At 37.6% G+C, this 10,000-nt stretch overlaps 1 protein-coding gene and 1 long non-coding RNA gene across 3 annotated transcripts in view; one reads left to right on the top strand and one right to left on the bottom strand.

Annotated features, from left to right (window-relative positions):
* Positions 1-10,000, bottom strand: part of rbpms (RNA binding protein, mRNA processing factor) — a 31,815-nt gene that overhangs the window by 5,446 nt on the left and 16,369 nt on the right. For both annotated transcript variants that reach the window (XM_083532608.1, XM_083532609.1), the window contains exons 5-7: positions 6,992-7,142; positions 5,200-5,327; positions 2,953-3,016 (exon numbers count right to left, since the gene is read on the bottom strand). In XM_083532608.1, coding sequence (XP_083388734.1) covers positions 2,960-3,016; positions 5,200-5,327; positions 6,992-7,142 — 336 coding nt within the window. In that variant the 3' untranslated portion in view covers positions 2,953-2,959. The remainder of the gene's footprint in view (positions 1-2,952; positions 3,017-5,199; positions 5,328-6,991; positions 7,143-10,000) is intronic.
* Positions 6,028-6,742, top strand: LOC310721226. Its single transcript, XR_014531970.1, has 2 exons — positions 6,028-6,108; positions 6,336-6,742. It is a non-coding gene; the product is annotated as an uncharacterized lncRNA (long non-coding RNA).

Here is a 10,000-nt window from a genome sequence, read left to right as displayed (position 1 = left end):
TGTGTGTGTGTGTGTGTGTGTGTGTGTAAAAAAATTTTAAAAGACAATAAAATGTAATGTAAAACATTAGCCACTTCTTTGCAAACTTCAAAATAACACTAGATTATTGTCTGCCTTACTTTCAACTGTACAATTTAACCTATGGGAGGGATTTGGGACGTGAACTTCAGCAAGGAAATATTCTATGTGCCAAAGATGGCACCGTGTTACTTCAGTCAGAAGATGACATGACATTACATTTGCATTTACAGCATTTGGTGAACTCACTCATTTGGCTCACTAAATTGAGATTCGAGCTAATTCACATGTCAAGCCATGTATCCAGACATTCTGGCCTTATAGTGTATGCATTCTACCACGGTATTTAATAAATACTAAATTGTTATCGTGAAGGTTTGGTTCAGCAGCATTTTTGGCCATTTTGCATTATGAAGGGAACAATGTCAGTTACTGCAGACAGTTTTATGTAGGCGAACATGGAGTTATTCTGTAATTATTCGTAATACCATATTAGTACCATACATAACACCCTACCATTTATATCCTATTAGAACAGAATGAGCCGAACGTCTCTAAGGTCAGTGTACATCTGAAACTCCACTCCTATTCACTTGCTCCCGAAAGGCCGCCTAGATTAGTTTAATCCACCAACATGGTGGCAAGCTGTCTTCCCCTCGCTGAGATTTCCTGTCTCTTACAAATGTCGACTGGCTTGTCATAAAAAAAGAGGGGAAAAAGGGCTAAAAATAACACCTGAAGAATGTATAAATGATTACAGCAAACATCCTTTTGGGTTTATTTGGAAGATAATTGAAGGTCTTCCCCCCAAAAAAATTATAAAATGTTACAGCTGTAGTTACCCTGTTTGGAATAAAGCTGCATTGCCAACTCAGTATTCCCAAAATAAACAATAAACTCCATCAGACTATTTATAAGCGATCACATGCGAGGGTGCAATTGTCAACTGTGAAAAGGTCAGAGCTGCGACACGACCACAAGGCGAGCAGGGAAAATAGCACAAAAGAGAATAACAACAGCAAACAACGGAAAATGCTATTCTCGATAACATCATACTTAATGTTTTGGTAATTAGTAGATAAAAGAAGAACAAAATACAGATCAATGTTAAAATGTACTCAGTGTACTCAGAGAATATTGTTGAAAGCCAAGAAGACTAAGAAGCTTGTGTAGAACTTTCAATGTATACATTCAAAAAGATTTTTATATGATGGAAAACCTCATTATATGGCCTGTGATGTTGAGCTTGGCATTTCCCAATTCCTAATGGATAAGAAATTGTGTTTGGACTCTTTACTGGCACAACAGAAGAAGATTCACCCTAAGATTGTGACTTCAAATCCTGATGATGTCCAAGAAAGATTAATTTGCCATGCTCTCTGGGTAGGAAGGTTGTTATATTCTCTCTCCCCCTTCCAACACAGTTATACCAGCAAATCATGAGGTTAATCAGTATAGCCCTTTCTTCTGAGAAAGTAACATCGCCCCATAGAACAGCATGAGCAGCAGTTTGTGGTTTGCTGGGTTCACGAGCCTCAAAGGAAGCCTGCTCCTACCTCCCTGGTTGGTATCAGGGGAAAGATGACCAATGTCTGGGAATTAGTGATTTTCCCATGGAAAATGACCCCCAAAAAGAAATCAAATTCCATTAGACATTGGAAAGTTAACAAGTATTGAGGCACTATACTGTGAACTGTTCAATTAAAGATCTTTATTTGTGTTATTAAAAGGAGATTGTGGATTTTGTTGTGGAACTCAATTAATGGAAGTTTGGTGTTGTAGATTTTTTCTAATGACTCTTAGTTCTAGTTGTACACCACTATTCTGTTGAAAACCCAGCAGCAGAACAAATTGCTAATTGCAAGTTCAAGGCTAGACAACCAAGCAGTGTGAAACATCATAAATTCAACACACAACCATGAAATCCTACAAATCAGAGCTAAGAATAAATTCGGAAGAAGTTCCATGATTGGGAAATTTCACAAACAAGAATACTGTTATCCTGAAAGTATTATAAGAACTGACATCTGTAGATTTATCACCATTCATTTAAATGGGATTTGCTATGAAGAAAGATATACCATCTTTGATTCATGTAGGCTTACATGGCAAATTAGAAGGAAAACTATTAAATAAACAAAAATATCCATAAGGTAAAAAAAAAAAAAAAAAACTGTAAACACTTTATGCATAATTTCTGTAAATAAAATTATACAGATTTCAATATTGTGAAAAAATTGCTTTTTGGAATGTTTTTGTAGATTTTACATGGTTTATACCATTAAGGCAGCACTTTTATGGGTGGTGCCAATAATCGGTAGGCCGAGGAAGTCAGAAGTTTATATGCATATTCTCAGAGGAAACTGTGACGCAAAAAGATCCTGATCAGTGGTAAGATTGCTGATGTGCAGAACTCTATTAGGAAGGTTTTTTGGTGCGTAGTTCCTCAAAAACACTGTGGAAAAGGGCCAGTTTAGTGGATGAGCTTTATCCAGCCAGCTATAGCCTCTGGCAAACAGGAAGTTCAGTCTAAATACGCCCTAATGTGACCTGGAGTGTGTGTTGATTGCACAAAGAAATTAGATGGTTTATCTGATTAAGAAAAAAAGCAACTCCCTCCACAGGCACTTCTGTATTTAAATGACTCTACACACTAGCCTGGGAATTGGTTGGAGCATGTTTGCATGTGTTTATGAGTGCATGTGTGCATTTGGCAATGGAACATAAACCCGCATTTACCCATCAGACCCCTGTAGACTCTAACAAGCCCCTTCCTGTCTCCTTAAATCAGTGGGAGTGTGACTGGGTTTGTGTGTGAGAGCAAATCTCTCATGTATAGGCAGCATTAGCATGCATTTTAAACAAAATACATAGATTGGCTAGACACTGCAAATGCTTGTGTGGGTATGAGAGAGTGTTTTTTGTGTTACTTACACATAGTTCAGCAGAACTGCCTGGACTTCCAGCCCTGAGCGTCAGCTGGAGGGAGCCAACGAATCTAAACAGGGGTTAAAAACATGGGGAACTTTTACATCTTCAACTAATAAATCAATTACAATGATTTGATTAACTTATCAGCGGTATGTGAGTATGCTATTGCAAACAGCTGCAAATACACACACTCATCCACACTTACACACACAACTTGACGTTTTAATCTTCTTATTTATTTCAGGTCAGAAAGGGGTGTGGGCTAATTCTTTTAGTTTTTTTCGTAAATAGGATGTGACCTCCCACACAGTTTAGATTTACTGATAAATCTGCAGTCTTGTTTCATACTTGCATAAGTGCCATATTTTGCTAATGACCTTATTCATTATTTCACCAAGACAGCATCTGTTGTCAGTCTTGTCTGATCTTGGTTTGCATGCGATATAATGCAGATCCACCTCTGCTTTGTCTCATTAATCAAGCGGGATTCAAACAGATTAATTCATAAATCTGTCGAATACAGAATATACAGAAAAGGTTTTGTAACCTATTCCTGCTCTGGAAATTTACATATTTTAGGTCCAACAAATGTGACCTTTCAATTGATGGATTTCAAATCTTTTCATTGGTTAGTACATTTTTATAAATCTAAAAAGTAATTTTGATTGTGTTCACAGCATTTAACAGATATCCAGAGAGACCAGAAGTGGTTGGAAGTTTTTTTTTTATCAAAAACACATCATGCTAGTACACTAGGTTGGGTACTAAGAATAATCATCTAAAACAACTTTGTGAAAAAAAAAAAAACAACAACTAGTTATTGACTAGTTACTAATAATTGGCATTATATTATATATATATATATATATATATATATATATATATATATATAGAGAGAGAGAGAGAGAGAGAGAGAGAGAGAGAGAGAGAGAGAGAGAGAGAGAGAGAGAGAGAGAGAGAGAGAAAGCAAGTACACTTTCACACATAAATTGAGATAAATCAAACTAATCATAGCCATAGGATATAAATGGATTTAGTGCTCTGTTGTTATTATTATTATACAATATAGTATACATTAAACATTTTTATTGGCTTCCACTTCTGTCTTTGTCAGCATCACTACAAGCAAATGAGCTGTTTCAGGAATGCAAGTATGTAGTAGATCAACCTTTCTGAATCTTTTGTAAATCTGGAAGATACGTTTTTGTTCGGGTTAGCATTTACACACATCTCTATGAAAAGAAAAAGTAAATGTCACTAAAAGTACAGAAAAATAGAGAGAATGCGTCGTCATTTGAGTCAAACCTTAGACAGATGTAATGTGAATCTGTCATAATTTCAAAGATAACGACAGATCTCTGTCTCTCCCATATCGATATGCAGTTAGATATGAACCGACTTTAAACATAGTGACCTGAATAAAGTGTGGTTTTAATAGATTGCGTAATAAACCCCCCCCCACGCACATTTTTCTAATCCAAGGCTTGCATCAGAGCATGTGATTTGCAGATGTGATATGTCATCGAAGATAGAGGATAGAGGTATAATCAAATTCTGGTGGAGGTAAAGAAAGCAGATGAGTAAAAATCTATCATGGGGGTGGTGTGAAGTGTGCAGGAACGTATGGTGAAGGGTTCGTGAATAAAGTGCTTTAGGGCATGTTACAAAACTCACTCTCTCTGGCTTCAGATTAACATAATTAAAATCTATATACCAATAAAAACATAATTTGTATAAATTATCTTGCAAACCAGACATAATCCAGAAACCAGACAACAATAAAACAGTACAATGTTATACACTATAACGTGTATAATCAGAATATTCTGCACACAAAAATGCTATAAATAAATCTTATATACATGGATGAATTTATGAATCTGTGGCATATAATTAGATGTTGGTGTTTTACACTAAATATTGGTGTCCATTTCAGCAACAAAAACCTGACTAGAACAGCTACAAATTAATGTCAAGCCCTATATGTGTGAATGTGTGCATCTGTGTGTGTGTGTGTGTTTGTGAAGTGTGTAGCAACCTGAACATGTAACAGTGCTCAGTCAGAATATTCAAGTGTCATTTACAGAAGAAAGAGCAGCTGTGCAAGTGTGATATAGTGCACATGCTGGGTGTAAAAAAAATAAATAAAAAAAGAAGCATATATAATCAACATTTCTAATAACAGACAAACAGAAGTGTGTACCGATTGAGTTCTTGCGGTGTACAGGTCTGTTTGTGTGAGCATGTTACCTGAGTATGTAGGGAGGAGGGGTAGGTAAAAGCAGGTGCGAGGGTATGTGATAGGTCAGCGGGATACAGGGGGTATGATGCCCACAAGTCAGGGTTGCTAGGATACAGACCGGGAACTGTGAGCTCATCTGAAAACACAATAAGAATAAGACTGAGACTTACACACAGTGCCCTTATTTGTAACATATATCTTCATTCTTCTTGAGATTTATTGCACTATGCACACACACACACACACACACACACACACACACACACACACACACACACACACACACACACACACACACACAAAGTATGATAATAATGATTTGAATAGTGTATTGGGTTATATAGGATGTGTGTGTGTGTGTGTGTGTGTGTGTGTGTGTGTGTGTGTGTGTGTGTGTGTGTGTGTGTGTGTGCGCGTAGTGCAATAAATCCCACCAGTGCATAAAGATCGCAAGAAGAATAAAGATCTATAATATTTTACACACACAATAATTCGGTTTCATTCTACTAAGGATCTGCTGATATGAAGTAATCGTATCTGACCTTACTATCAGGAAAATAATTCAGAAAGGAACACTATCCTACATTAATTTCTCTCTCACAGAGTGGTGTCTCATTACGGTATGTTCTCTGATAATCATTTCCTTCCAAATTTTCACTCGGGGACCGCAAGGGGTGTCTCTATTACACTTCAGCAGATTCGAGATAAGGGTCAGTCACTTAAGAAGAACGCGGAACCAGCAAAATCCACAGCTGGAATGTGTCTGGGTCTCCATCTTTTCATCGCTCAGGACGTCGTATTCATTCAAACAAATGATACTTGGTTTAAGGATTTATTTTATTTTAAATCAACTTGCATCTGATAATTTCAATGTTATCATAAACGTGATTACAACAAATATAGCGATGCGCGTGTACGTGCACGCATGTGCGTGCGTGCTACCTAAAATCATGGAGACGACTGCTATCATGAGGATTAAAAAAAGTCCAGAGAGTTAACATCATTATACCCATGAAACTCCAAAATTAGATTGTAAAATGAAGAAATTAGCATATTAGCAAAGAAAAAGTCCAAAACAAAAGGGTAGAGTCAAGGTCAAAGTCAAAGTGAAGAGCAGAGGGTTACACACATCTCATGCTGGGAGGTCTCTAAGTAATTACCACATTAGATAAATCACGTCGAAATATTTCAGAAGTGAGAAAGGGCTGTAAACTTGAGCCTGCTTGTTACTAATCCTCGCTCAGAAACAAAGGATCGTTCGATCGACTAAATAAAAAAAAAATAGCAATCCCTGATGAAATTCATCATTAGGAAACCGAACATGGTAAACAGAAATGTGTAAGATCTTGTAAATCTTTGAGAATAAGGATCAAGTGAGGGAACGGGTGTCATAGTATCATATTCATACTATAACAAAAAAAATAAATACAAACTGTTGTAACTGTATCCATCCACACGATGATTCAGCAACAATATTGTTGGTCAGTATCTTGACAACACTACAATAAATGTAAAATCATTACAGGGCAATGAAATGAATCATTGTTCTGTGTTGCTAAAGCAAAAACTAACCCACATGACCTGCATTATACAGGGTGTTTCCCAATTTCTCTCCCAATCAGACCTGCTATCTCGAAAAAATTCATTGGAATGGGAACACTAATAGGCTGATTATGGTTTCTGTTTGTGGGGCCACTGATCTTATCATAAATCTGTGCGTGTGTGTGTGTGTGTGTGTGTGTGTGTGTGTGTGTGTGTGTGTGTGTGTGTGTGTGTGTGTGTGTGTGTATTGTTATTTACAAGCTTCTCGGCTGATGTAGGGCGGTCCAGGGCTCTGCTGAGCTGGAGGGGGGTTGGGAGTCCCCACCAGTTTGCTCTTGGCCATCTTGGTGTTGGCTTTGGCGAACTCGAGCCGCAAAGTCTGGGGAATCTCCGGGTCAAATCGAACTCCCTTAAAATATTAGAAGGGAAACACACACATTGTTAAGCATCCAGCAATATCATTCATGCCTCTTTCATCATCAGTAGTCCCAGTAGGTCGGCTAATTATGCAACAAACTACTACATTTCTTAACAATAAGTTACAATAATGTTTCAATGTCTACTTGCTCCATGTTGACTCCATGTTGTTCAGGTGTGGGTGTGGCCTGCACACTTCCTGGCATTCTCCATACCATACCATATGACAAAATTAAAACACTCAAGCCTCTTTTCCATCAGAATTGATTACTCTGACATGAAGAACTACTAGAGGTTTAACAACAAATATTACAATTATAGCACTTTAAAATCTAAATAAAAAACATACTGAAACATTCGGAAGGGTTTCTGCTACATAACCAAAGGTTCTCATTGCATCATATATTTAGCACATAAGTAGTCACTTGTAAGTTACCAGCTGATTGTATAGCATCTGACGATGTGTTACCAGACATGCTTTATGCACTGACAGAATCTACATAAATCGTGTTGTGGCACTGAAGCGAAACAACCTTCTGTCAGTTAGTTGTCACTTTCCTTTAAACGCAGAGTACAAAAGCTTAACTAAACCCATTCGCTCTCTAATTGAGTAACTGAAACACCCTTCATGATTTGTCTCTACTTTTATTTCAATGCCTTTAAAAAAAAAAAAATCTAGTTTTAAAGAAGCACTTGAAAGTGTCATTGCCTGTGCTGGTGCTAGCTAACAGCAAGATACATTGTCACCCCTTTATCGGCTCTTAAGAAATTCCATTGCAGCAAATATCTGAAGAAAAGTCATGTGCTCAGACTGAAAAAGACTAACACACATCAGACTGTCTCTGCAAACATTGAATAAGAATGTTGGCCTGGTCGCTGTGGCTACCAGCGAGCTCAGAACCAATATTAGACATCTGCACCGATCAAACATGCTTAAAATAACCACATCATGTTTTTCTTCTGAATTGCAGCAATAAAACATGAAACTGTATGGAGCGTAAAACAATGGGCCACTTCAGGTCCAACAAAGAAAGAAAGAAAAGTCACCTTTAGGCATTTTGAACACAAAGACAACTTAACAGAAGATCACAAACACATACACACACATACAGTATACATTTTATCTCATAAGAAGCTAAAAAAAACAACAACTTTGACAAACACCCTACATATACACAGTTAAATGTGTAGAACATGGAACAAGACAGGGCAAATTTCTCTGTTGAGGTAAATGTAGCCTTAGATCCCTGTTCTTGGCTGGAAGCCGTGGTACCCAATGAAGTCTTTTGCTGTTGTATTCAAGCCACCTAAAGATTCAAAATTTTGTACTTTCTGTACTTTCCTTGAAACATAATAAGATCTGCTGTAAAAAAAAAAAAAGGCCTAAAGAGGGAGTATGTTGTAAATGTAGTACAGGGTGTCCCAAAGTTAGGAGTGTAACGGTACATATATTTGTACACTCTTGTGTAGTGTCACTGTTTTTTTTATATTGTTGTTGAACTTGCAAACATAAACAACAATGCCAGGGGTATAAAAAAGAAACTACAGTTAGGGTAGTGTCACTGTGGTACTCACTCCGTACTGGAAATACAATTTGTAGTGTGCCGAAAAATAATTTTTTGTTTTGACCAAACATGAAATTGCTGCCAATTCCTGCCATCACCAACGCTAGCGATGGATGGATGGATCTAAAGATATTTCGAATTTACCTCAAGAATTTCTACTTAAAAGAAAAAAATCCTGACAATTCTACATATGGAGGGAGTAAATAAATGAAGGATGGAAGGATTGAAGACATTTGTTAAAGTATGCTGAAATAAGTAGAACAGTTAATTAGAACATATATTTAGATTATATTTTACATTTACATTATATTTAAATTAAATATAAAACACACACACACACACACACACACACACACACACACACACACACACACACACACACACACACACACACACGTATCTGTATCTAACAAATGTAAACTATATAGTAAAAATTTATATAAATGAAATCAATTTTATTTAATCAATTTAAAAGCGTATTGCATTAATTTGATTTCTTCTATTTTATTTTTATAAAATATTATTATTATATATTATATTATTATTTAACCAAGCGGGCATTTTATTTAAAATAGTTTTATAAATGTAAACTGTTGATGTTCACTGTGGCAGCGGGGGCGTGGCCGAGCGCAGGTTTGTGAATGGAGGGCGAGGCCGGGGGAGACAAGCAGTAAGAGTTACACACCTGTTGGGATTGTGCCTAATCAGTGTTCCCTTATGCACTGAACAGATAAGAGAAGTAAGAGAAAGAGACACGGAGAGACGTGTGTGTGTAAATGTGTGTGCGCGTGTTTGAAAAGTGGCAACAATCTAATAAAAGAAACTGATTCCATTGAAACTGGTTGCCCCACTGTTCTTCCTTCCCCTCAACCGTTCGCTCTCCCACACTGGTGCCAAAGCCTGGGAAGAAAAGCAGGGTACGCTGCCATGGAGTCTTTGCCGCTGGGTGAGCTGGTGAATGCGCTCGTCGAGCTCTAGCAGACCCAACACCAGGCACTCCTTTGGGTGCGAGCTGAGCAGGAACAGTGGTTTCAGGAGCGCGCTGGGCCACACTAAACAATTCGGGGAAGAACAGTGGGGCGGCAACCAGTTTCAATGGAATCAGGTTCTTTTATTAGATTGTTGTCACTTTCGCTCGTGCATACACGTCCACACACGCACACACACACACACGTCTCTCCGTGTCTCTCTCTCATACTCCTCTTATCCGCTCACTGCAAAAGGGAACACTGATTAGACACAATCCCAACAGGTGTGTAACTCTTACGACTTGTCTCCCCTGGCC

Source organism: Silurus aristotelis (genome assembly GCF_946808225.1).
Source record: "Silurus aristotelis genome assembly, chromosome: 27".
NCBI classification, from domain to species: Eukaryota; Metazoa; Chordata; class Actinopteri; order Siluriformes; family Siluridae; genus Silurus; species Silurus aristotelis.
Note: the sequence above shows the minus strand (reverse complement) of the source record. Positions and strands in the feature narration are given on the sequence as shown.